At 53.4% G+C, this 25,661-nt stretch overlaps 13 protein-coding genes across 13 annotated transcripts; 5 read left to right on the top strand and 8 right to left on the bottom strand.

Moving 5' to 3' along the window:
• Positions 1–368: 368 nt before the first annotated feature.
• On the top strand, positions 369–1,116 carry BU26DRAFT_550309 (uncharacterized protein; the record flags this gene model as incomplete). The annotated part of the gene is made up of 2 exons (XM_033832046.1): positions 369–718; positions 768–1,116. 2 exons carry the CDS (start codon positions 369–371, stop codon positions 838–840), a joined length of 423 nt encoding a protein of 140 aa, XP_033685053.1. The 3' UTR covers positions 841–1,116.
• A 10-nt stretch (positions 1,117–1,126) lies between these two features.
• On the bottom strand, positions 1,127–2,546 carry BU26DRAFT_504448 (uncharacterized protein; the record flags this gene model as incomplete). Its single annotated transcript, XM_033826775.1, has 2 exons — positions 1,127–1,730; positions 1,777–2,546. The coding sequence occupies 2 exons, from the start codon at positions 2,544–2,546 to the stop codon at positions 1,127–1,129; spliced, it is 1,374 nt and encodes a 457-aa protein (XP_033685052.1).
• Positions 2,547–3,472: 926 nt separating this feature from the next.
• Positions 3,473–6,316, top strand: BU26DRAFT_504447 (uncharacterized protein; the record flags this gene model as incomplete). Its single annotated transcript, XM_033826774.1, has 1 exon — positions 3,473–6,316. The coding sequence occupies one exon, from the start codon at positions 3,473–3,475 to the stop codon at positions 6,314–6,316; it is 2,844 nt and encodes a 947-aa protein (XP_033685051.1).
• Positions 6,317–6,476: 160 nt separating this feature from the next.
• BU26DRAFT_518510 (acetyltransferase) lies at positions 6,477–7,476 on the top strand. Its single transcript, XM_033828832.1, has one exon. The coding sequence runs from the start codon at positions 6,593–6,595 to the stop codon at positions 7,259–7,261; it is 669 nt and encodes a 222-aa protein (XP_033685050.1). The 5' UTR covers positions 6,477–6,592; the 3' UTR covers positions 7,262–7,476.
• Positions 7,477–7,574: 98 nt separating this feature from the next.
• BU26DRAFT_425685 (glycoside hydrolase family 2 protein) lies at positions 7,575–9,929 on the bottom strand (the record flags this gene model as incomplete). Its single annotated transcript, XM_033823640.1, has 8 exons — positions 7,575–7,902; positions 7,970–8,109; positions 8,167–8,310; positions 8,363–8,578; positions 8,631–9,040; positions 9,096–9,280; positions 9,327–9,552; positions 9,599–9,929. 8 exons carry the CDS (start codon positions 9,927–9,929, stop codon positions 7,575–7,577), a joined length of 1,980 nt encoding a protein of 659 aa, XP_033685049.1.
• A 1,713-nt stretch (positions 9,930–11,642) lies between these two features.
• Positions 11,643–13,999, bottom strand: BU26DRAFT_294768 (kinase domain-containing protein). Its single transcript, XM_033821696.1, has one exon. It carries the CDS (start codon positions 13,786–13,788, stop codon positions 11,680–11,682), a length of 2,109 nt encoding a protein of 702 aa, XP_033685048.1. The 5' UTR covers positions 13,789–13,999; the 3' UTR covers positions 11,643–11,679.
• BU26DRAFT_294769 (uncharacterized protein) lies at positions 14,000–14,821 on the bottom strand. The gene has a single exon (XM_033821697.1). The coding sequence runs from the start codon at positions 14,726–14,728 to the stop codon at positions 14,210–14,212; it is 519 nt and encodes a 172-aa protein (XP_033685047.1). The 5' UTR covers positions 14,729–14,821; the 3' UTR covers positions 14,000–14,209.
• Positions 14,822–15,603: 782 nt separating this feature from the next.
• On the bottom strand, positions 15,604–16,532 carry BU26DRAFT_518507 (uncharacterized protein). Its single transcript, XM_033828831.1, has 2 exons — positions 15,983–16,532; positions 15,604–15,933 (listed from the first exon to the last, which is right to left on the bottom strand). Exons 1-2 carry the CDS (start codon positions 16,125–16,127, stop codon positions 15,629–15,631), a joined length of 450 nt encoding a protein of 149 aa, XP_033685046.1. The 5' UTR covers positions 16,128–16,532; the 3' UTR covers positions 15,604–15,628.
• Positions 16,533–16,794: 262 nt separating this feature from the next.
• On the bottom strand, positions 16,795–17,943 carry BU26DRAFT_504442 (uncharacterized protein; the record flags this gene model as incomplete). The annotated part of the gene is made up of 1 exon (XM_033826773.1): positions 16,795–17,943. The coding sequence occupies one exon, from the start codon at positions 17,941–17,943 to the stop codon at positions 16,795–16,797; it is 1,149 nt and encodes a 382-aa protein (XP_033685045.1).
• Positions 17,944–18,231: 288 nt separating this feature from the next.
• BU26DRAFT_518503 (uncharacterized protein) lies at positions 18,232–18,926 on the bottom strand. Its single transcript, XM_033828830.1, has 2 exons — positions 18,657–18,926; positions 18,232–18,500 (listed from the first exon to the last, which is right to left on the bottom strand). Exons 1-2 carry the CDS (start codon positions 18,865–18,867, stop codon positions 18,427–18,429), a joined length of 285 nt encoding a protein of 94 aa, XP_033685044.1. The 5' UTR covers positions 18,868–18,926; the 3' UTR covers positions 18,232–18,426.
• A 1,320-nt stretch (positions 18,927–20,246) lies between these two features.
• BU26DRAFT_604300 (uncharacterized protein) lies at positions 20,247–21,306 on the top strand. Its single transcript, XM_033835514.1, has 2 exons — positions 20,247–20,404; positions 20,459–21,306. Exon 2 carries the CDS (start codon positions 20,703–20,705, stop codon positions 21,162–21,164), a length of 462 nt encoding a protein of 153 aa, XP_033685043.1. The 5' UTR covers positions 20,247–20,404; positions 20,459–20,702; the 3' UTR covers positions 21,165–21,306.
• Positions 21,307–21,308: 2 nt separating this feature from the next.
• On the bottom strand, positions 21,309–23,276 carry BU26DRAFT_604299 (uncharacterized protein). Its single transcript, XM_033835513.1, has 2 exons — positions 22,985–23,276; positions 21,309–22,924 (listed from the first exon to the last, which is right to left on the bottom strand). The coding sequence occupies exons 1-2, from the start codon at positions 23,103–23,105 to the stop codon at positions 21,558–21,560; spliced, it is 1,488 nt and encodes a 495-aa protein (XP_033685042.1). The 5' UTR covers positions 23,106–23,276; the 3' UTR covers positions 21,309–21,557.
• Positions 23,277–24,184: 908 nt separating this feature from the next.
• On the top strand, positions 24,185–25,506 carry BU26DRAFT_294709 (uncharacterized protein). Its single transcript, XM_033821695.1, has 2 exons — positions 24,185–25,007; positions 25,064–25,506. Exons 1-2 carry the CDS (start codon positions 24,388–24,390, stop codon positions 25,371–25,373), a joined length of 930 nt encoding a protein of 309 aa, XP_033685041.1. The 5' UTR covers positions 24,185–24,387; the 3' UTR covers positions 25,374–25,506.
• Positions 25,507–25,661: the final 155 nt, after the last annotated feature.

The following is a 25,661-nucleotide window of genomic DNA, read 5'->3' as shown; positions in this document are numbered from 1 at the left end:
GTCGAAGCACTAGTGTAGTTCCAATCTGAAGATAAAGTGTTCAAATCAATGTCAAGACAGGACTCGCCATTTCGTGTGTTATTGTTCGTGCGTACGCCCGCAGTTGCGGAGTTTGTCGGCGAAATGATCCGCCGTTTCCCGACAGCGACGCCTCATTTCCAGCACCGCCACAGTATTTAGGAGGATTGCGGCACAGCATGAGAAAAGACCAAGTGGATTCGTGGCTACCGATATCATCATCGTTGCCTAACCCACAGACTTCACCTGATAATGTGAAGTACTGAAAAGGACATCACATTCCCCGAGGAGGAAATACAATATCCCCTCGTCTTCCGAACAATAGCTTCCTGCGAGCCCAACCCGACACGATGGACAGTCCTCCTCAAGAACCCTCTGTCCCTCCCCCATCAACGCCATCACTAGAAGACCTTCTCACTACTCTCCGCCAAACAGGACCCTACCGTCTCCAAGTCGCAGCCTCACTCCTCGACCGCGACGTCGACATTAACGGCGTTCATGAATTCCCCAAGCATTACCCTTATGGTGGGGGACCCAAAGTGCCGCGTACGAAAGTCACCGCGCTTTACGACGCCGCACAACGCGGCGATTACGAAGCCGTCCAGTTTCTCCTCTCCCGAGGTGCGGATGTGCGCGCGAAGAACCGCACGGGCATGGCAATGTATGGCGGATTATTCCCGATCGACAATATTGAGACGCTGTGTGCGCTGGACGGGATGAGGACAAGTAAGAATATGAGGATTGTGCAGTTGGCAGAGGAAATGTACGGAGTTGAAACTGAGGAGGAATTTGTTAAGAGGCGAGATGCTTTCGATGAGTTGATGAAACCAGGCTACGCAAGACCGACCGGGGAGTTTCAGGTAAAGTCAAAGATGAGAAGAGTCAAGAGCGTTTTGCCAAAGAGTCGCGCAAAGGAGAGTCGGACAAAGAAAGGATATTCTAATGGTGCAGAGGAGTACGAGGAGAAAAGGTATGCTTTGAGATCCAGAAGCTCAACCCTCTTCTACGCCTAAAGTTGAGTTTTATATAACACATTCCGAAATGTTTTTGTCCCATACTACCAGCCATAGTTATGGTGTAGAATCTATAAATCCTCACAATTCCCGTGCTAGGCGGACGTGGTGCCAAAATTGAAGAAAAAAGGTCCACCGGGGCCAGGCTCATAGGTACCATCTGCATTCTGTCGACCTCTTGGACCCCCATCCTCAAGCAAAAGCATTCCCATTCTCGTGGTTTGACCGTTTCCTAAATCGAATTGCGGATCGTACTCGAACAGGGTTCGCCCATTTGGAGTCGTAAAAGCTCGGACATGGTTCTCGTCCTCCCTGTTTGGAAGGTAGAGATAGTCCTCTAACCAAGTGAGAGTACTCTGATGATTACTTTGCATTACCTTGTTGACGGTGGTCTTCAACAAATTGAGACCGTCTGGATGCTGAGGGCCTTCGCCCGGAACATATTGCTCCACTCCGTTAACTTCCTCAAGGTCGTATTTTTGCGGATGCATTGCAATGACATGTCCGTTTCCAAGGTGCGTGCCGTAGTTGTTCAAACCCTCTTGGAAAGTTGTTTGATGTTCACGACGGTCGGCCGGGATCCACCTGTTGTAGTTTGCCTGAGGGAAGCCCTTGCTGATGAAATCCTTGATGTAGGCCCCTGTCTGTGCCAAACTCCAAGTCCTGGTACCTTCGACGTCGTTGGAGAATCCCGGTGACCTATCGAGTCAGCTTTTCGCCAGGGACTATAGGTCTCAAAACTTACTCCCAGATGTGTGCCATGTAGACGCCCGATCTTGTATCCTGCGGCGTGGGTGTCTTTATAATGATATACATACTGCATCCTATGAGGCCGATAGTTCCCCATGCAAATGCATCATTGCCTGGTTGTTGGAAAAACGAAGTGGGTATCCCATACGGCTTGTATTCTCCGTTCCTTCCCCGGTAAGTCTTCAAATCAATCCACTGTCCAGGATCTCTTTGATTCCAAAGCATCGTAACATCAGTACCCGTATTTCGAGGATCAGGCAATCTTTGCATGATCCAATCATTCAATTGTTGTTGAGTCTTGGTGCGAAGATCATCATTGGAGCCATAACCGGGAAGTGGCCGAGCTCGCTTTTGAAGTCGGTTCGTTGAGTTATTGGAAGTGTCGCGTGCCTTAAGGCAAGAAGACGATCCGAGGAGACAGGAGGCATCTGATAAAACATTTGATCTTTTCGCCTTGGTTCCATCAGTGCCGCGTGCTGTGTCTGTCAGAACACAACGAGGGACACAGGTTCCGAGGTTGGTTGGAAGGTCTTCTTCGCCGTCGACCTCTGGGTCGTTGGCGCGTCGCAAAAGCGAATGGTAAGATCTGTAAAGGTATGAGCCTATGTTTGAAGATTTCTTTCCGGTTTCGTACTTTGGAGTAAAGTCGCGTTTTACTACCACTGAGCGATGTACTTCAGCAGAGTTCCAGAATCCATAGATGGCTGGAGAAATGCATAGCAGTGCTGTAATAAGCACCAAGTGATAGATGGGATGCTGATGCATGGTGTCCTACGAAGATGTAATGTGACTGCCACTTTTGGGTCGAGAGCAGTTATCGACCCGTTTAAATGCTTGACTTTCTCTAATGCATCTCATTCAAATGCCTACGTGTCAGCTAACCATCGAATAAAGATGATAATCCAAAAGGAGCAAAAGTTTTGGTCAGGAGGCTCCCCGGCCCATCCTCCTCAATGGCTGCCTTGAGCCTTTCTCAAACTTCGTTTCGTATTTTTCGCGGATTAAGGATGTCCCCTATGTCTGGGTTCCTGCATCCGTTGAGGCGTTCATCCACGTGTTGACACAGCAAGTGGAGATTCAGATTTAGGGGCTGAATATAACTCTCGGGCAACTTTTAAGCCGTTTCAGGAACTCTGGTGTTGGAGGCGTAGCGAGTCCGCCTTCTGTACTGCAGTCAACCGATGTCTGTCAGATCTATGCTATGCCGTAAATCTGTCAACTGTGGAAGATTGAACGCGACCCGAGCTTTGTTCCTTCACAACCTTTGTTATGCCTCGCCTTAAATTGCTACATATACAACTTCCTGCACGACAGGGCTATAATTGTCATCCAAAGCTGTTCCATAGGTCGACTAACGTCATTATCGGGCGAACACTTGAAGGTTTTAGGATCACAAGAATCAAGGCGTCCAGCTGTGCCGCGAAATTTCATCCTGATCCAGCACCTTGTCCATCACGAGATGCGCCAAAAATTCTTCCTTCTCGTTGTATGTTCGAATACCTCATCCGTGTAATTACATTTGGGGCGCAGGGAAGGAAAAGTACGCAATCTGGCATCTCCTTCAATCGGGCCTTGAATCAAGGATTTTCAGATAGTAACGTTTGCCGCCACCTTCTTAGAATGAAAGCAGATACTTATAACGATCAGTAGATCGCTCATTACTTTCAGTGTGGCCTACGCATTTTCCAATTATGATTCGAATAATCAGCTTTCTTTTTCTCTTGCTTGCCATTCTGGCGACGGCACAGATTGCGGATACATCCCAGATACCCGACACACCAGCTTCTACCGGAGTGGCTCCATCTTCAAGTACCGACCCGGCGAATGCCAACACTCCCTCTACCGGAGAAATTTCACCTTCAAGCGCAGACTCGCAAATTCCTGGAACTGGGACTATGCTAGACCAGAATACACCTATTACAACCGTACCTCTCGTTACAACTGTCACTTCTGATGGGCAACCTATTATTCAGACAACGGGGTTTATTACCATCTATCCATTCAACTTCACAAACACCAGCACAACTACCACAGGACCAGTCGATTCGACAACAACCTTTACAGAGCTTAGCTCGCAGACTAGCACTGCAGCTGACTCTACCGCTTTGAGTTCGAGAAACTCAACAGGACTGCCAGCGACTCCGGGGGATCCAGCCTCCTCTTCTCTCTCCACCTTGCTTTCTTCCGCTGATCCGACCTCGTCTGATACACCTTCAGCAGCTTCATCTAGCAGTCCAACGTCGCTCGGCACTGGCACGGATGGATTACCAATCACTTTGACCGGCAGTACATTTCCGCACCCTACTGGTACAGATGGGTTACCATTGGCACCATCCAGCACCAACTCGCCCATCACTTCGTCATCGATCGCCATTGGGAAGACGAGCAGCTTAGCTATGGGGTCTCTCACTAATACATCGTCGGTTCTGTCAATGTCGACAAGTGCGTCCTCGATTGTTCCTCCGGGCGAGTCTCCAAACGTGTCATCGAGCGTGCCATCGAGCGTCTCTACCTCCGTCTCTGACACCACGCCAACTGACACCTTTGCTACCGTAGTACCACCCGGCCAACCCACTACAACTCCACCACCAGCACCTACCACGGTATCATATTCCGATGAAGAAATTAACAGCTATTTGTCAATGACTACCTGGGATAACTATGGAGTCTCGTCAACCATCACAGCCGACACAACGATCTCAGCCAGCCAGACATCGAACTCGAACTGGAAGAAGAATTTCTGGCTGCACACCAACGTCAATGGCCAGCCTACCGATCTTCCCATCGTTCACTGTGGGTGTGTCTGCAAGGGCAACTGTGATAACGATGACGACGACGACGACGCGGCCGCCCTGTGGGTTGTCTATTTTAACATACCCAAGGTCCCCAATGTTCAGATATCTCTTCCAAATCTGCCGGATTTCCATCTTGGTGGCTGCATCAAGGCCAAGGTTCCTATTATCAACATCGAAATACCGTTAGGGAAATGTCCTCCCGTGAGCGAAAATGGTGAACATAGCCATAGTGACCCCGACGATCCGAAAAATAGAAACAAAGAGCCCGATCCGAACGACCCTAACGATCCAAATGATCCCGAAACATCGAATACGCCCTCCCAAACACCTTCAAGCGACCAAGAAAGCTCGACGAGTACTTCCTCATCTAGTTCGTCGTGTTCCGGTGCGGTAGTCACCGACTACTTGACTCACATCTCTTGTCCGACGAGTGGAGCTACTGGGACTCAGTGCGCTACCGCGATCGAAACAGGTACTCGGTCGGGTTGCAGTCTTACTGGTACGGCCTCGGTCACTATGTCTGCTTCGGATGCTGCATGTGCTAGACAATCGTGGCCTACATCTTATGGTCCCGGTGTAGGGTACTCTCAGCCTGGCTTCGAATATGGTACCTACACGCCGCCTGAGATCTTCCAATCCCTCACGATGAGCTTCTCTTCTATGACTGTGAGCGATAGTAGCGGAATGACTGGACCAACCACTGGGCCTTCTCCCACGACACTATCAACGGTGGCGAGTAGTTCAGTCTCACCATCTGATACAGGGATTAGTGGAACCTCGTCGTCAACAGCTCGAGAAAGCACAACCCTGTCCAATAGCTCAGGAAGTGGTACTCCAACCCCAACATCGAGTGTTGTTTCAGATAGCTCCAGTGTTGCGTCCAGCAGCGCGAGTGACTCTGGCACCCCGTCCGGATCTCCTACCGACACCACATCCCCATCCCCGACTACCACAGAGCCAACACCATCTGAGACCTTGAACTGTGAGGACAACACAGCACAGTTCTGGGTCGGCCCAGAAACGATGCAGAAAGGCATCAGCGACTTCTGCGAAGAAGCTTCCAAAGCAACAAGCTGGGATGACGGAGTCGGACGAATCGGCAGCCACAAGAGAATCGAGCGAACGTACAACAAAGACACCAACGACCAGGTCGTGCTCTTAGTCTCCAGCACCACCAGCGGCCTCGACAACGCGTTCCAGCCAATAAACAAAGACGACTGCAACTCCAACATGGCCAAGATATTCGACGAATGCCCTGCCGGCCAGGACATTCCGGGCATTGACTGGAGACATGGCGGGGAGCACATGGACAGCACCGGCCTAGATTGGGCCATTCTTACCGATAGGGCCAAATACTACCCTGGCATCTGCACGTTTCTCGTCGAAGAGAACATGTGGTCTGCGCCGCACAACGACCAAGAGCACCACTGGGCGACCAGGACGTCGATTAGCGACGCTCGGGAGAAGGTCATCACGCCGATGAGCACTGACTGGGACGAGCTTTATTTTGGCGACCGAGGGAGTAACAAAGTGCCGGGTTTGTACTCGGACCTGGAAATCGAGGCGGGGTTCAATACAAGTGAGCAGGAGACGTTTCATTTCACGGTCGGGAATTACCGGTTTACCCCCTCGTATCCTCAGGGCCAGGACGGGGATAAGGTGCCGAGGTGTCAGGTTGGAAATTGGTATGAGCCGGGCGACAACTATTATCGGAACACGAGCTGTTGGGTGTACTGTTAGTTTCTTAGTAGAGGTAGTAGGCACCAAGGGATAGCGTCTTTGTACCTTAGGCTATATGCCATCTCATTTTGTAGGAGGACGCTCGCTACTGCTCCAGGCTTATCGGGCATGCGATAAGTAAGCGCCACGTGACCGCTCCTCCCCATAGCACCGCACTCCTCCCATCTCAAAATTCCCAACCGCACAGCTCTTATTTGGCCAAGAGTCTGCACTATAAAGTACCCATCCCGCCCGTTGCCAGAACATTCACAGCCCCCAACCCCGCGGTGGACAGAAATGCCACCACCCCGCCCGCGCGACCCATTCCGCAGCACACATCTCATCTACCGCGCCGTGCGCACGCCAGGGGACAACGCGCTCTTCACAGCGCTCAACGAGGACCGCATCGGGTACCAGAACGGCAACGCGTCGAACGCCAAGCTGCCGGGGCAGAAAGACGCGGAGAACTACCAGAAATACGTCGCGGAGGAGACGCTGATTGGCGCGGTGATATGTTTACCGAAGGCGATGGGCGCGGGTGAAGAAGAAGATAGGGAAAGCAAAGAGGGAAAGAGGGAAGTCAGCGAGGACGACGAGGCTGGTATAGCTATTGGCTGCGTGCATCTGAAAGCCTGCCCGCCGCATTTTGCGCACCATCGCAATACCGAGATTGGTATTGACATTCTTCCGGATTATCAGGGGAGGGGGTATGGCGGGGAGGCGATCGTGTGGGTGCTTCACTATGCGTTTCGGAGGGTCGGGCTGCACAAGGTTAGGATACGCGCGTTGGGGTGGAATGAGGGCGCGATCAAGCTGTATGAGCGCCTTGGTTTTAAGCATGAAGGGAGAGAGAGGGAGGCGCTGTGGCATGAGGGGCGATTCTGGGACGGCATCGAGATGGGGATGATTGATCGAGAGTGGTGGGAGATGCAACAGTCTGCCCATGCTGCACTCAGAGGCATGTGAGTCTCGACTGTCTGTAGAAGGTGCCGAGATGCGGAAGAGGTGCCAGCCACGGCAACGCGAGAATCTCGACAAAGCAATATTCGACGGATGTTTCGGCGATACGATCTCCCCTAACTCATCTTGTGCTGCACAGGAGCACGTATGTCGCTGAGATCACGCATAGCGAAGCGTATGAGGCTGCGACGGGAGCCGAAGTCGATGAGGTCAATATCAACATTTATAGATAACATCTAAAACAAACCCAAATGTTCTATGCCGCACCACCCAGTGCGACACACTCAGCACAGTATAGCAAGCCTCGGCATGTTCCCTCTCATAGCACATCCAAATCATCACCCCTCGCCATCATCCTCATCGTGGAATTCCCCCGCTTCTCCGCGGCATCATACAAGGCCTGAATATCGTCCTTCCACTGGTCTTTATCCATTCGAATAAGTCTCCTATCATACGTCATCATGCCATTAACTTCGCCCTCGACATCCGTCGTCTGCGTCCAGACTGCGCCGGAACATGCAAACAGCGTGATCTGCTCCTCAAGCTCTTTGAGGATGTGGTGTGCGCGGTAGTTCCAGATTTCAATTGTGTCGTCGAGCTCGTAGGTGCCGTTGACGGCGTCGATGGAGGCTTTAACCTTCCATGCGCTGAAGAGATGTTAGCAGGCCATGCGAGTCAATGGGGAAGAAATGGAAGAGGAAGTCGATGACGTACTGTTCTTCGGTGATATTGTTTCCGATACCACCGAATTCACCCTGGATGGCGATGCGACGGTCTTGACTGGGATTGTAGGGTGTGCTGGCGGTGGAGTAGAACGGCGTGCCACACTGCGGGCTTGAGTAATGGTGGTTATCCTAGGAGAAAACGAGTTAGAGAGGTATTCGTATTGACTGCCGCTTAGGGTTACTCACGTGAAAATCACCGGCACCGTGATCATGCCAGCCAGACACCGAATCAACGAGCCGTGTAGGATCGAGCGATTTGACCATGTCTGTCAGTCGGAACTCGGGGTATTCCTTTTTTCTCTCTTGCCCCCAACCTTCATTATAGATCATCTATTTTCCCATGATTAGATCGGGTGCAGGTATGGAGTAGGGACTACCTTACCCAGGTTACGATGCTGGGATAATTCCTATGCTGCTCAATGAGAAGAGCGAGCTCACGCTCGAATTCCTTTTGCGAAGCCTCGTCTTTGACATCATCAGTATCATGACACACGTTACCAGGAATGTGATAACCGTCAACCAGAGCAGGCATATCCTGGATAAGCATGATACCCATCTCATCGCAAGCCTGATAGAAGAGGGCTGGCTCAATTTTAATCTAAAAACCCGTGTTAGCGGAAACCTCGGGTGAAAGAAAGGGATAAGCGTACGTGCTTGCGGAGCATGTTGTACCCTACACTCTTCAAGACCTCTAAGTCGTAGACCATAGCTTCTCGGCTCGGGGGCGTGTGCAGACCATCTGGCCAGTATCCTTGGTCTAGTGTTCCAAACATGAACACGAAGTCGCCATTGAGCAGCGGCCGTGGAACACCATCAACCTCACCAGACGATATCGTTCTGAATCCCGTGTAGCTCTGTACCGTGTCACCGTCCATCTTCACCGTCATGTTGTACAAAGTGGGCGAGTCCGGTGACCACAGATCGAAGTCATCAACATCAAAAATGAATGGCTCATTGGCCCTCCCTTTGGCGGTCACCTTGGCAACTGTGCTGTGTGGTTCGTATATAGTGACCTGGACTATCGAGCTAGTATTGCCGGAGCCGTGTACCGTAACGTTCACTGAACATGTTAGTCCGCTGGTAAAGACAGCTTCCATGCAGAGCGGTGACGTTACCTTTTCCATACATATCGGCGCTGACATCTAGCTGAGTGATGTGATTTGCCGGTGCTGATTCAAGCCACACAGTTTGCCAGATGCCGCTGCATGGTGTGTAGAAGATGTGCGAGGGCACGAGCCTCTGTTTCCCGAGAGGAATGTTGTATCCCTCCATATCGGTGGGGTCGAAAACGAAGAGAATCCTGATATGCCAATTAGCTTCATTTCTAGCCCAGAACCCAGGGAAACTCATACAGCTCATTAGTCCCATTTGTGGATAGTTGATCCGTCACATCCACAGAGAAGGAGAAATATCCGCCAACGTGATTAAAGACCTGGTGCCCATTGACAAAGACGGTAGCATTCCAGTCCACAGCACCGAAGTTGAGTAAAACTCGATTTCCAGCTGTCCAAGAGGAGGGGACGTCAAAAGTCGTGCGGTACCAGCTGTAGATGGTGTGGTTGCCCATGACACCTGGTAACCGGTTAGTGGAGTTCCGAGTCTTGTACAAAGTACTCACCCGAGAGAGCGCTCTCCAGACAGAATGGAACCAGGACGGGGAGCTCCAACTCTTTGCCGAAAGGTGGAGCATTGAGCTCAGAGAACCCGGTCGCATTTTGGTACCGCCATACACCATTGAGGTTCTTCCACTCCGAACGTGCCAATTGAGGCCTAGGATACTCAGGCCATGGATCCGTGCCCACCTTCTCCGTCCATGGAGTATCGAGCGGGCCCTGCTTTAGCACATAATCCGTGCTGTTGTAGCCCTGGCGCTTGAAGAACCTGCTATTGCTTGTAGCAACAGCCGTAGTAGCCAACAAAGAAGAAAGGATCCCAATTGAGAGATGCATCTTGACAACCAAGCCTTTCGACTCGAGCGCAAAGAGCTGGCGGAGGAAGTGGGATATGCAGAGAAAAAGCTAGACGGGCGCGCGTCTAGCCAGGTACTTAAGGTACGGCATATGCCAATGCCCCGGCAGAGCCCAGGGTTGGAGCTGCATCCCGTGAACGCGTGCCATGCATGGCTTGTCTTGGCCTGGGGCTAGCGGCGGGATCAAGCTTGGTGGCTGTACGCCTTCGTCGATCATCGCAGCATGCTTCTATGCTGACTTCTGGACTCAAACGGCTGCGGTCAGCTGGGGGCTCCGTGTGGACCACCCCCGAGTCCCACGCGCAAACGACAAGCACAGATTGAGAATAAATGTTGAGGTTTGAGAGGAAAAAGCGGAATTGATGCGAAATTGGTCGAAAGTGCGGACTTGAAGCGGGGATTGTTGGGGTAACGCAAAAATGCCGTAGATGCGGAATGAATAGAAAGGGGAGATATGGGGACTACCACAGGATACCGGATTTTGGGAAGCCGATATGGACCGGGGCAAGCAAGCTGCCCTGAACGCGGTTGATAGCGCCTTGGCCAATACTAAAAATCCTAGATCTGCACCCCGCACCCATTCTCCGGAGAATGATCAGGCCGAGCTTTCTTCCTTGAATGGGCTGACAGGAAGGTGATGATGGTTCGTCATGAGGGAGCTACCATAGCATTCAACGTGGACCTTGCTCCGGCCAGCAAGGCTGCGTCATCCCTTGAGGAGAAAGGCGAGCTCTGCAATGGCAGATGTGAACAAAAGAAAACTACCAGTCAGAAGCATGACCGTTGGGCGCTGACCGAATAGGTAGCTTGGCGAAAATGCGGTGTTTGGTCGGTGAGGGGTGCAGCTCGTGCATGCGCAGCTCTCAATCGATGCAACTTCGAAATGGCATGCTGTGCATGGGCACGTAGTCGATGTGACGTACGATGCGTTGGCAAGAGGAAAAAGCAGGATGCAGGAACTGCGGGAGGCGTAAGCAATGTGATGAGGCTGGCGGCTGGCTAACGGCTGGCGCTGATGTGGAGAATGAAGCTTCGATGCGGTGAGATTCAAGCCCCGCACTAAGTCTAGATTAGCCCCAGAAGAGCTAGCCTACGCACGTGAGGGTGGCTTCAGGACCCACGTGCCCGCCAAAACCACCAAGCACCTTCCCAGAAGCGTAACAAGCTATATCCAGGAATCAATCCTTGGGCTGCCAGCTTCGATTTTCCCGGGTACAACAACATACGTCAGCTCAGCATATCCCTTCATTCATATCTACAAAGGAATCCCTATTGCAATTAATCTGCGTTGCGTGATTTATCTACAGCAGCTGGCACTTCTCGTGCGCCGCCGTGCTACGGAAGTCTCTGGACCTCTTTTGCATTCTTCTTCTCGCCAATTCTCCTAGCCCTGTGGCTTCCCGCGGACCGTTTTCGTAGTGGAACGACTGCGCGTGATGGGAACAAACCGGCAGCCCCGAACGACCCCAGATCCTATCCACATCCCTGCCAAACGCTACCTTCCTGATCCAGCTAACCCCAATCCTTCAGAAAACTGCTCGAATATAGCGCACGCATTTCCCCTCACTGTCGAGGTGTGTGGAGGAAATCTAGCTTGCTTAAGAAATTCCAGTCGGGCTGTTCGGGACTCGGGCAGCGGATGCGTTGCCCGTTGAGGTATAGGGGGCTCTTGTCTTCCGAACCCCAGATTTGAGGCGGGGGGTACTTGTAAAGCTTCCCCACACTCTCGACTACGGCAGCAGGAGGAACGGCTTGTTCCAAGGCTTAATCTTATAAGTCGCGGTCGAGCTCGACGGGCTCGGAGACCTATCCAGATCAGGCGAAGCGGGCGATTTCGGAGACCTGGGCGAGACGGGCGGTGTCGGTGGTTGAGGTGCTCTCCTTGGAGACTCGTAGGACATATCGATGGGTGCCGGCGTCGACCTTCCTACCGTATACGTCGATGCGTCGTCGTCGTCTAGCTCCGATATCCCCGATAGCGTCGAGCGGTCCGTGTACGAGTTTAGGATCGAGGATACGCGCATATTGGAGGAGGTGGTGGAAAAGCGGATGGTATCGGCATCGGAGCTCGCGGTGGAGATGGTAGACATCGTGGACATGGTCGATACGGAAGATGGGCGAAGGGAAGATATAGTGGAGGCCCGGTCGGAGCCTGAGTTGGAGGATGTTGCGACACCGATGTCGTGCTTGTGTGCGCCGCAGTGCACATCCGGAATAGAAGTGTAGTTTAGTAGGATGTCGAGCAATCGGTCGCGAGCGTCTCTCGCGGTCGGGCGCATATTGGGATTTCTGCTGAGCATACCGCGGATGAGGTTCATGATGTACGGCATGGCGCGGAAGGCATCCTCTTTCTCCGCCAAAGCTGCATCCTCGATAACCTTCATCCAGCTCTCTACCCTCTCCAAGTTCGCATGGTAGGACGAGTCGACACGAGAGTTCTTACCTCCCGCGTTGATCTTTTGTTTCGACGAACGGTGCTTGATGAACTCATGCGGCTTCTTCTTCAGCATGAAAGTCACCAGCTCCAGGAAAACGCAGCCCAGAGAGAACATGTCCGCTTGCTCAGAGTCATGGATCCGCGAGCGTGGTTTCACAGGCTTCTTTCCCTTTCTGAAGCCAAAATTGAAACCGGAGAAATCGCTTGTTGGCGTTTTGGTTAGCTTCTGGCGCTGAGAGCCACTGCTGTTGGAGGAACCGGCGGAGGTCTTGCTCGCACTCGAGGGCTTTCGAACCGTGCCGATGTTGGGCGCGGGTGCTGGGGTGTCCGGCTCCGATGGGGCCGTAGAGATGTGAGCCTCCGGTGCCCCGTACACGTATGCATCCATTGGATCCGGCTTCTTGTCCCTTTGAAATGTCTCCAAACTAGCAATGTCGCTGAAGGCGATATTGTTGCGCTCATCAATGATGATGTTTGAAGGGCGGATACCCGAATGGCAGAATCCGCTTTGGTGCAGCGTTGCCACCGCATCCGCCAAACAGTGCAACCAGTTGAGCACCAGATATCTCCTCTGCGGCTTTGGTACCCTTTGATACTGTAGCGGCTTTCGATGGTCGATAAATGTCTTTAGGGTATGCTGCCCCACGAAGTTCGTCAAGGTGAACCCAGTCCCTTTTGCCGTATACGAAGCCCACACTGGCGCGATATGGTCATGTCCAACCATCTTGGCACTCTCCACATCCATAAGATAGTCGTCCACGTACGCGTCCGGCGAGTCCGGGGTTCCAAGAGAGAACTTCCTCCTGACATAGACCTCATTCGGTTTCTTTGGGAGATGCACCCGCGACCAATGCTGCAGGCTCACGGCCGGCGGCAATTCCATAACGTATTCGAGCGGAATTTCCTCATTTGGTGCGTAATCAATGTGGACGCCTTCGCGCAGCACGCGGAGGAGAAAGGAGAACTGCGTGTGGTAGAACCGAGCGTTGGCCTGGTCGTCTCGCCTGTTCGCAAGTGAGAGCTTCTCGATATCCTCCATCTGAAGCGGCAAATCGGCATCGTCCCACGCTCTTTCCACCACGGCAAAAATTCTGTCCGACTCTCCAATCTCGGCCAGAATCAGGAACAAGCGCCTTGCCTTCTCTAGGATCCACTCGATATATGTGTCGTCGGTAAGGTCGCCAAAACCCACGGGTCGATGCAGCCATTCTCGTTCATTAGGGCGCAGCCTGGAAGTGATGAAGTCCGGTGTAACTTTCTCGTTGATCCTCTCTTCAGTCCACCAAATCTGCTGGAGCGCATGCTGTGGTGTGACGAGGGAGTGGCCCGCGTATCCATATATCAGAGCATTAAGCGCGACCGTCTGGTCGTTCACAACGTTGGTCAGCGTCCGCGCGCTCATGGTGTCGGGTCAACGCGATCTTATACATGTGCGCAGGACGTCGGCGTGGTCGGGATGCTGGTGGATGATCCTCGTCGCGCGCATGAGAAGGGCCGTCGCAGGTTGATGCTCATGTCTGGAGAAGGGGAGCAAAAGAAAGAGCCGGAATGACGCAAATGGAAAAATGGAAACGGCCTTGATGCAAGTAAGACAGCGCCTCCAGATGTCAGCGGGGCAGAATCACCGGCCCATATATTGTTGCACGAAACACATCGCCATTCGGAAGTGCTCGTTCTGTGGCAAGCGGCAAGGCGCTGAAGTACATGGCTTCGGCTGGGCCGCATTGTGGGCGGCCGGGGCCAATCACCGGGAGAGCAGTTGAGCAGCGTGTAGGCGGCAGCAAGGCGCTTTGCCCGAAAAGACGCGCGGGCCCCGAGACTGCTCAGCCATGTGAAATTGAGACCAGGGCGTTCCAGGTTGAGGGATGATAAGGCTCTGCAACGGCAAGCTGGAGCGAGACACCTGGGCATGCATGGACGTCAGTGGTGGCAGCAGCCGGCGCGTGCCAGGCGGGCGCTGCCAATGAATGCTCCGCGACGCCGTTCCCCGCCCCAGGAACACAAATGCTGAGAGAGCCGTCAGCGCGGCCGGATCTGCGTCCTTTGCACCCGGAGCAGACGTCGGCTAAAAACGTGATATCAGACGTCCTATTGATGCGCCGGGGCCTCCCTTCCGTCGCGTTGCACGACAGCCCGGCCCTCCAGAGCACACCCACATCGTGCTCGCTCTGCTCGCGATGGAGGGCTGCGACGGGCACACTGGACCGCCAGGCGTCTGCAATAATGCCGGCGTGCGCGGTAGCACAAATACGGCAGCTGGTCGTGCGTCGGGCTGCGAAGGATTCGTGCGGCTCCAGAGGACGAGCTGTCACCAGACGATCGTTCGTGGCGCCATCCCGCATCCTCGTGGGCGCAAGCAACCGCACGCGAAACGGCGTCGATGCAGCTGGGCGAGGCGTCGCTGTCGCTGCGAGATAGGACGCCGCCGCCAACAGTCGCCGCGTGATTTTCGAGCCGATATTGCCGCAGACGCGCAATCGCAGCTACTGCCTGATCTCTGAGGAGACGAGCCATATTGCGGCGCGGTGCTGCTAAAAGCGCTTCAACCGGCCTGAGCATCGTGTCGAGCTGTTGGTGGTGCGATATCACTCGGGCTATACATGCTCGACACCACCTATCCGGCTTGAGGTTGTGTGTGTTGGTGGGCGACATCGGGTCGGATGGAAGGGGGACAAGGCGCGCCAACAGCTCTCGCCCCAGAATTGGGTCGACTCGGATGCGTGCAGCGCCGCTTTGCGTATGCAGATGCGATTCTCAGTAGTAGGCAGGAGACGACGATGCAGGATAAAAGAGACGCAATGGATTGAAGATGCAGGTGGCTTGAGCAAAGGCCCGAATGCGGTGCACGCACGGACGTACCTGCTTTCCAGTGTCCATAAATCCCGCCTCGATTCCTCCACCACGCGCTCGCCCATCCAGCTGGGTCTTCTCGATGCTTTCTGCATCGGGCAGGAGCTTCGGTATTTGACGGTATGGCGCTTTCGCAAGGCGGGTGGCGACACGGGGCACCCCCACGCTGCTATCAGACCTCACCCGACTGTGACATTGGAACACCCGCCTACGGGTATGGACTTGGAAGAGGAATTTTGGATCATTGGTAAAGATCACTACTACCAGGTAAGGTTTCATTGCTTCTGATTGATAGGGATATCCTTTCCATTCATCAATTCCTCCGACTATAGCATCTCCATTAAGATTAGCCCTCATCCGCTTTCTGTCATGTCCATTCCCTTTCGTCACCCTCAAGCCCCTCCACCAACAGTGAATACGACATCCTCGTTGCTGCTAGTATCCTTCGTTGCATTCCCGGTATTGACTCCTTCCGGCCACTGGATATCTCCACCACTGCTGATAAGCTCCAGCCTCTGTCCGGCGAACGGCTCGCCGTTCACCGCATCCAAACTGTACCAGACCTTATCGCCATCGAGAGCATATCCAAAGATCTGCGTTGGGGCGCCGAGCGATAGCCCGCCTTCTTCTTTGGTGATTTTGATGGCGACGCCAGGATTGACGCTGCCTTTGTGGAATTCTTCGTGCCAGATGTCGCCTAGCTTTTGTTAGCCGAGTGTGAAAGAGACCGTAAGGATAGCGTATACCTGGAGGGACCTCTACTTGCTTCCCGGTTTCGTCGCCGACGGACCAGAGGTAGAAGGTTTCGGGGGTGTTGTTTACCACCACTGCACGGCCTAGGGCGGAGGCCGCAACGGCGAATGCGAGAACTGAGACGATGATGGCACGCATGTTGACGAAGTATGTCTGACAATGTATTCAACGAGTGTATGTAGAGCGAGTGACAGAGAAGGTAGGAGATAGGTCTCGTGTTGTGCAGTGTGATAGAAGCGGCCGACGGTGGCGAGTGACCCGTCCTTTATAGACGTACTCCCTGGCGCCGTCCTCAATCACACATAACAGTGATCAATCAGGGCAGCGGTAGTGGTGAGAGAACCCTGCCTTCGACATTGACATTGAGGTCTCCATTACAACGCACCCCATCACACCAGGGTGATGCCATGATCCAAGCTCTTAAACGTAGAATGTAAACATCAAGTTCATTTGGGCAGGTTGGCGGGTTGGTGTTCAAGCAGCTTTTCCATATCCGGATATTCGCGATAGTTTTGGGGAGAGTGGCTGTGCGGGGAAGGTAGTACCGCTGGTGTCTGAGGTAGAGTCCTATCGTTTAGCGATCTTCCTGCTCTGCCGATCTTCCTGCTCCTCGGAGAATAATAATCACCCGCCCCCTAAATAAAGGCATAATTGCTTGCGGGCCTTGCCGTAGAATGTCGTTTGGGGGACTGCAACATTGCCACGTCACCTTTCGGTAAACCCCTTCAACAGTACCATGACGCTGGTACACCGTGCCTTGCCATATTCGCCGCGAGAATGGGAGGCCTACCCTCCTTGATCCGCTCTATATCGCAGGCGCGGACTCAAACATTCCTCTAATCTTCGAATTCCCCAACAATCCATTCGAATAACTCGTCCCCTGACAGAATGTCGTCTCCGTCAAGCCATCATTGCATGTCCTGTTTGACTCGCTCCACACGTCGAAAGTGATAGACTGATGGCCCTTGTCGTCCTCGACGGTGCTCCGAAACTCTGCTGAGCACTTGGAACATGTCAAAGTAGCTTCAGGTACAGGTCCTTCGTGAGGCAGCCAGTGCTTGATAGATGAGTCGGCAGGAAAGGTTGGGTCATGGGGGTCGCGATACTGAACTTTTGACGCGTAGACGTGCGGACAAAGATAGAAGTCCCGGAGTATGGCAAAGCGCTGTGCGACTGCGAAGGATGTCCATGGACGTGGGAGGTTAATACGATACTGGACGTGCGTCACAAGCCTGTCCGCGGTATGTTTCGTCGATATCCGTCCGCTAGCTTCGTAGGTGATCTGGAGACCCATCTGGAGATCATCCTTGCTGAAGCCGGCATCCTCCGCATAACTCTTATCATTGTCTGCCCAAGGCTTGATATAAGTGCCAGCACATGTCAAGAGCGACATGAAGCAATTCCCCGTCTTCCGCTGTGAGTCACAGTAGGCTAGTGCTTTGGTCATCAGGAACTCGGATACACCGTAGATAGAGCTCGGTATCCCCCTTTCTTTCCTGTGAATCTTCAGGAGCGGCCAAGCAAGCGCAGAGTAGTATGGCCGAAGCGTTCTACAGTCCCAACAGGTCGCATAGGCAGGCATGTTTCTAGAGAGGAGATCGCTCAGCAGTAGCCTATCTCTGGTAGGAACATCGAAGGCCCTTTTTCCGAGCTTGTGGTGGAGTGTGCGAGATGAGAATGCGAGCAAGGCCCTATAGGGCATGGGGACCCTTTCGCCGATGTCTTGTAGTATCTCTGTGGGCAATGATTCCAGCCGGCTTGGGCAGGTCGGAGATGGTGAACCAGAGGGCGGGTCGATGGTAGTGGGATGTTCCTCTTGACACCTCGGGCAGGAATATACCTCGGGGACCGCCTCTGGATCGTCGGAGCCACCGAAGATGCTGGTGTGGAACTCGCATCTACCGGGTCCTGGGCATGGAAGAATGTCTGGCAAGAACAACGACTGACGACCCATTGACGCGGTCCGGGTCCAATAATGTTAGACAGAGAAGAGAGAGTGTTTATAAGGATGCCTGGAACTCTTGCAAAGATTTCCACATCACACAGCTATTACAAAAACCCCCGAGCTCGTGTGGTCAAATTGCGAAGCGCCTCTCGGAGGTGACCAGAGCCTTATCGATTACGGTATTACGTCATCTCGGCTAACGTTGCCTCGGTACACAGATCCCTCCGCCTTCCTTGTATTCTCTAAGATTATCGCTACTACTGGAAATGCTAGAAGGTACGCCCCGTCGGCTACCCCGTCAATGGCTGTCTGCCCATAAGCAACCGTGGAATTGCTACCACTCCTTTCCGGATTGCCAATCCGGCGACTCCATCTTAATCAGCCTAGACGCCTTCTGAGCTACACATTATTCCGTTTCGTCTAGACTTGATGCCAACCTAACTCCAGCCGGCAATTCCAACTATTCCCTTCACATCCGCGAGCTAGAACTAATTAACACCTGCTTGAGACACAGTTGCAGGTTCCTTCCTCCTTTCCAAATTTGATGCAACACTTCCCCGAGTTGTCTGTCAGAAAGACCCTAAAGTCAGCGTATCTTCAAAAAGAGCAGGCCGGGTACGTTGTCCGATTTGAAGCCCGTCATCGCAAATGCCATTCCCCGAAACTCAGCGAGCCCAAGTATTTAACGGGCGAGACGGAGTCTGTTGAATGTTTTTACGTACTATGACACCATCCATAGCAGTCGTTGTCTGCGTCGCAACTTCCGTCCATTCGACAACTCCCGAGCTTGCAGATTCGGCTGCAGCAGTTGGCTCCGCCGTAGCAATCATTGTCTTCGGCGCATGGCCCGCCGACGTCGGAGCGGCCCTCGAGTGCCATTGCGGAGGCCGCGGCGGCGACACTGAGGAAAGAGAGGAGCTTGGAGATGTGCATGGTGTTGATATAGGCAGTGAGTTGAAGCGGAGAGATGGTTGAAGGAGACTAGTTCCAGGGTATAAAACGGTGAGTCGCTGGGTACCCTCAGAATTTGAGACATCTATTTATCTTTCCCAAGTGTCCAGCTAGTTTTGCTTTCTGACAATATCGTGAGCTTCCAGGACCTTGGGCTTGGGTCTTTACCCGGAGCCCACGGACATCAATATTGCGATGTGAGCCAGTGGCTCCACTGCTTCAGATGACGGCAGATGAATCCGAGTGATGATACTTTGGATAGCTACCAGAGACCGAGTCTAGCTACACTTAGCTCAGTCAGGAGGCTGGGTACCGGTTTTTGTTAGTTGTGTGGGCGTGCATTTCATATACACTCGCAGCATCTCCACCACTATTCATAGCTACTAGTGGGCACTAATACTGCGCAGCAATTCTTCAAGAACAGCTGGGAGCGAAGATGGCCGTTGGGCTGACGCATTCATTGCTACGCCTGACTTATGGCAGCCGTCAATAGCGAGCAAGACACCGAATACTTTCGCGAATACCGATACCATACGCGAGGGCACTCTGAAAGCATTGCGATGTCTCGGTAGCATCCCTGCGAATATCGAGATCCACTCGGCCCTCTCCGAGCTTACTACCTTGAGCAGATTGAAGACATCCTCGCAGGAACCGAACTTTGGGGCTCATTCCCCTCGTCCGTATGCAGCTTTATAGGGTACTATATGGATACGAGGCGCCGTGCAGTGCTGGCAAGCGGATAACGGCACTTTTCGCGTAACTTCGATAACAAGAACTTGAGTCTATTTGTGATACTGTTATCTTCCACGCCAGCATCTAGGTTTTGGTGTGTCCTCGATGTTGCACGCTAGCACGCCAAAGAATAGTCGATCTGAGAGCCGTTACCTCGGTGTCCACAGATGGGAAAGGGTGAATTCGAAGCAGACGATCATCGTGCGCTTTGCGCTTCCCAACATATAGTCTTCCAACGCGATCTATCTCATTATCGACGTGGAATTCTCGGAGACATTGGCCATATATTCGCAGCTGAACGTATCAGCTTTCGCCGTAGCCTAGCGCTGGAGTCTAAGCAGATATATTTTGCTATCCCATCCATTGACCTCTATACTCCTCCAGTATAGAAGGCCTCCTACGCAGGTTCACTGTCTTTCGGCTTCTCTACGATGAGAATGAAAACGGTCCGTCATTTCATTCACGCACCTTCAATCATCATTCACCACTCGAGCGCCACGCAACAACAACAAACGCGCACACAAGCAAGGCCGGGCTCAGCGCAATGCCCTTAATTGCTTTAAATGAGACGGATAGAAATATCGCCAGATGCCATTGTTGGGTAAGCCTCGCACCTATCCTATCTAACTCCACGGTTTGACTTCCTCCGCCCTCGTCCAATTCCACCTCAGTCCCACCCAAAGGGTTACACGTTCAACTTCTCGTGCTGCATGTTCTGCCTTCATACTATCACCAAGCACAGAGTCTACCTCTGCCCTCTCCGTATGCGCCAACATAAAGGGATTCGGTAAGCAAGTTTTCTTCCATGTGTTGATGCGCGCATTCACCCTCGTTACCACAGGTAAGAGCTTGCTGCGGAAAGCACCGCCACAACCATTCCACAAGTGAAAGTAAGGACGCGCACCCGAAATATAAAACCTTAGGAACACCCCGCCGCATCTTCTCCATCACCTGCTACTTTCTCACCCCCTTCGTCCACCCACTCTTGCAAGACACCCAGGAGTAGAAAACACAGCTCCACGACACGGGCCCCACCCACTCAGTCCAACAAACAAGTGCAGGCCCTCGCGCTGCATCATATCAAGATGCCCACAGCGGTGTTGACTCCCGACCTCGCGACGGAGACGCAGCCCCAGCTCCAATTGACGTCGAAAGGACCTCCCACGATCACGGCCACCCAGGCGGTAGACGACAACGCCGACGAGTCACACAACAAAACACCCAACACGACTAGTAACGGGGAGAAAAGCAGGGGACAGAAAGGAAAAGTGAAGAAAGCCTTCTCGGTCCTCAAACGAGGAGGGAAGCCCAGCTCCGACCTATCCACACCCAACTTCTCCCACCCAATACACGGATCCTCGAACCCTCCACCGCCTAACAAGAAAGGCGGGGGAAGCGGAAGAGTCCTAGCGAACATGGGGTACCGCGACGGTAAGGGGGCGGTGGGCACGGAGGCGGCGAAGGAGGAGGACTGGGAGTATCCGCTGAATAAGAGGGTTGGGGGGAAGAAGGTGTTGGCGAGTTATGCGCACTGCCAGGAGCGCTGAGGGGGGATTTGGATGATGCTGGTTTGTGGCACCTCGTGCGTGTGGGTTCGGCGTCGGCTAGTTATGGCGCTTCGGTATGGCGTTGAGGGTTGGGGAGTCTGAGGGCTTCCTAGGTCTCAAGTTTCAATATACGGTTTCAATGAGCCATGTCTTAAAGATGTGATTTTTACTAGTAGTCGTCGCTATGCTAATGTTTTGCACGCACATCGTCCGCCATCTAAATCTACCAGCAAGAAACCTTACCGCGACTAATCCAGGCCATTTTCATACGCCAAAGCGTCGATATCGCAACGAGATGGGAGATAAGAGCAAGTCCGAAGACCTAGGGTATTCTAAACACCAATCCATACACGCGCTTCCAAGATCAATATGCATAGACGCCATGGCACTGGTCTATTCTTCCTCACTCTCTTCGCTGCTCTCACCTCCTGCCAGCCCTTCCATCATCTCCTTATACAGCGGGTCCTCCTCCTCGCCTTCTGCGTCGGCTTCATTGACCAACCCGCCTCCCACACTCATTATCCTTTGTGCCTGCGCAGGTGGGCCAATATCCATGGGCTCTACATCGCCATCATCGGCCTCTTCTTCATCCTCATCATCTGCCCTCCCACCAAAGTTGCCGAAGTCGATAACGCCGTCTTCTTCCTGGGCGCGGTTCTTCCGTGGCGTGAATGTGTGGGGGTTCGGACTCCCTTCGACGCTGTTCGTGGCGCTGACGAGCGAGATGGGCCCGTTAGATGGAGATTTTCTGTATCCGAGCCCGAGATTCGGACCCAAACCCAGCGATTTGAGTGCGTTGTGCCGCGGTTTAGAGGGTCGCGCGTCGGGGACTTCGATTTCGAGGCCCAAGGCCCCGCCGATAGCGTCTTCCATGGTCTCGTCTTCGTCAGATTCAGGCGTCAGTTGCCGGCGTTGTACGGGCGATGGGGAGCGCTGGGTGCGCGGTGGAGAAGAGACGAGCTCGGGCTCATGATCGGGTTCGGCATCGGTGTCGGATTCGTCTGAGGAGTGGACGATTTCTGCGGACTTTATCTTTGCGGAGGGAGGTGGTGCGGCGGCCTTGCGCGAGGGCTTTGCGGCGGAGGCTTGGGGCTTCTTTTGCTCGGTTGCGCGGCGCTCGAGGCGGATGGGTGGCGCCTGCTGTTTCTTCGCTTCTGCCTTCTTCGATACAAGGGGTTTCGGGTCTGGCTTGCGCTTCTTAGGCTTAGGCGCTGCTTGTGCTGTAGGTTTTGGTTTCGAGCTCACGGCGGACGCGGGCTTGCGGGCGGGGAATTGCGGCGTGTTCATCGCGCTGCCCGTGCCTGTTCTGTAATCTGGGGATGAAGCGATGTTATACTCCGACTCATCGCCCCTCTTTTCCTTGTTCAAGAAATGCCGGAAGTCGTAGGGGTTCTCTGGATCCGGGTCATCGCCCGCTCCCCCTTCGTCGAACAGGTCGTCAGCAACCCCTGCATCCTGCACATCTTCCTTTTGCTTTCGTGGGTATAGCTTTGGATACGAAGACGAAACATCGGCGCCATTCTTGGAGGTAAGATTGAAGGTGTATGTGGAGGAGAGCGGTTCGAGCGTGGCTTTCTGTGACGCGGGGTCAAGGAGGAGAATGTACGATTTCTTAGGCACGGTTTTCTGCCCTTTAAAGACAAAAATGTCCTTCTTGTTCCCTTTCTTCTCATCCTCAAGTCTGAGGTTGTATGTGTTGGCGGTTGTAGACGTCAGCGTCGTGGTTCTGGAAGTGGTGGACTGCGCCGGTTTGTGGTTGTCTATAGGAGCAAGGTTAGCACATCGGAAGGGATACGGGACGGAACGGCTGATGCCCTTACATTTAACGCTGCTGTAACTGCCCAGTTCTCCATTGTCCTTTGTTATCCGGTCGCTGATGTGCAGGCTGAAGTGTGCTTTCTTGTGGGGATCGACCCTTCCTTCAACCATCGGGGATGCCATCGCGCTGGAAACGGCTGCTCGTTCCAAGATCCAGTCCAGTATCGGATCGTGCGAACAGTGAAAAGGAAGCAAAAGAAGGGTATCAGAGTCTAGCAAGTGCTGTCGCGCGGTCGAGGACACGGAGGCGTGGATGTCACTCTGATGATCCGGCTAAGGGCCCGGGAGGCTGAGGGATTCGCTGCGTCGCGGTTCGCGGGCCGTTACGAACATGCACGGAATGACATGCCGGTGCCCGCAGCGCTATATTTAGGGCAAGGCCTTGACTTGACGAACACCCTTCGTTCTCGATAGTGCTTCGAAAAGAGCTTTTGTTTTCTTTGGAAACGATGATTCAAAATCAGCCCTTGGGATGTTGCAGCGGCGTTTGTACCGCTTGCAACGTTCACGTCCACCGCGCAGCCGCCACGAGGGATGTCACCTCTGCGAACGCAGCTTCACATTATGCACAGTATTGAAGCAATCCCTTTCTTCTCCCGTACATCGATGTGGTGAGTATGTTGGTTCTTATTCTTAACCTAAACGTCGGTAGTGCCTAGATGAATCCCCGAACGGTTCCTCGCGCATTGCTCGCTTTAACAAAGTCCAGAGTCAGTACAATAAGGCCACTACCACGTGTCATAGGGATGCACCGCATCTCACAACCCAGTCTAGCAATATGGAGGAGAGCGATCATCGTAGAGCGCCCGTGGATGGTGCCCGCTGCGTGGATGCCGTCAGCAAGATCCAAGCCACCCTTCAATCTCGCCTCGAACCAATGTCATCGCGTTTCAGTACTTCCCCATCCTGCCATCAGCAATATCAAATCTCTCCGCATCTCCTCCAAACTCTCTATCCAGGTTCATCTAATCTCTTATCAATGGCCTGAAGAAGCTTAGCTCCGGGTCCTTCATTCGGTTTTGTTGATCTGAGATATCCGCTCCGTCTCACATCACGAGAGACAAGCATCTCCGCCTCGTGGTTCCGCTCCAGAGTTTTACTACTTCCGGTAAGGACTTCCGATGGAAGTACCTCAGTAGGGCTTGTATGAAAGAAAGCTATGTTTCGTGAAACTTTCTGGATAGCGCTACTAGGTCGCGGAAATGGAGGGTATATGTAGACCACCGGAGTCGCGTTGTACACAGGTCAGTTGATCGTCGGCCTCTTCATATTCAGTCTGCCGTCTAGCATTCTTCATAATCTCTGTTCCATCTTCTCGACGGTTTCCTTCCGTTCCATTCTTTCAATTTTACAGTAGATACTTCCGGACCTACCCCTCATTATCCTCCACCAAATCCAGGGCGCCATGCTCCGTACCGCTCTCTTCTCCACGGCTCTCATCAGCCTCGCCTCCGCGCATACAGCCGCTTGGGCGAAGGGCATGTACTGTCGCGGCGGCGCAGATCCCACCAAAGATGAACCCAACACCCGCACAGCCGTCGACCCCCTCTACAACCTCACCAAACAAGATTGGTGGTTCCAGCACGACCGCGGCTGCGACCTCGTTCCTCCTCCAGCGGACGAGTTTCTAGAGCTCCCCGCCAACGGCCATTTCACCGTGGAACTAGCCCACAACCGTGCGCTCACCACGCTCTCGTACAACGGGAAATACGCCACGGATTGGCCGGACGGCCAAACCCACCCTGACGACTGGAATTCGTGGACCGGACCGGGGAGTAGCTGTTTGGATGATGGCGCGCTGCATGCGTATAACGAGACTCATGCGGCGGGCACGGCGTGGGCGATCAGCTATGAGAGCGAGTTGGAGAAAGTGACGATGGAGAATCTGGTCGTGTTCAGCGTGTTAAAGCATACGCCATGGAAGAGGATGGCAACGTATCAGGTGCCTGATCTGCCCGCATGCCCAGACGGTGGGTGTATATGCGCGTGGCTTTGGGTGCCCGATGGATGTGGACAGGGGAATATGTGAGTTCATCCTTTCTTCCACCTGGGATCGTTGAGCATGCACTGATGGGGATCAGGTACATGCAAGGCTTCAAATGCAAAGTCACCAACGCGCGCTCGACGACTCCGCTCGCGGAAGCGCAACCGCCGGTCTACTGCGCTGATGACAGGACGAAGTGCGTGAAGGGTGCGAAGCAGATGCTTGCTTGGCACCAGCTCACGGGAAACAATATCGAGACCGAGTGGCCGGTCGCTCCTGGGTATAACGAGAAATGCGGTTGGAAAGAGGGCGCGCAGACCGATATTTTCGCGGGATCCAAGCGGATACAGCCGTCGGTTTCTTCGACCGCAGTATCTACTACGCTGATGCCATATGTGAAGAGATAGCCTCGGGCGTGGACTGCGTGAGCCCCGCCATCCTCCAAGCGTCTTTCTTTTTGATGTCCATATTTCGCTTAGAGCTTTTCTGTCAGTCGACGAGTCTTTCAGTTGTCCACTTTGGCGTTCACTTTTCTATGTACATATTTCCTCCATGGTGGGTCGAGGGAGCGGGGTGCGCTCCCAACGAACCATCACAAGAAGCCGTGAGCCCATATCCCACGACGGCTACAAGAGCAGATGCATCCCCTCTCCATCTCATCACTAAACATCCTCAGTACAGTCTCCTCTTCCCTC

This window comes from Trematosphaeria pertusa (genome assembly GCF_010094035.1).
Source record: "Trematosphaeria pertusa strain CBS 122368 unplaced genomic scaffold BU26scaffold_6, whole genome shotgun sequence".
Lineage (NCBI taxonomy): Eukaryota > Fungi > Ascomycota > Dothideomycetes > Pleosporales > Trematosphaeriaceae > Trematosphaeria > Trematosphaeria pertusa.
The sequence above is the reverse complement of the archived record's forward strand: the minus strand, read 5'-3'. Positions and strand labels throughout refer to the sequence as shown.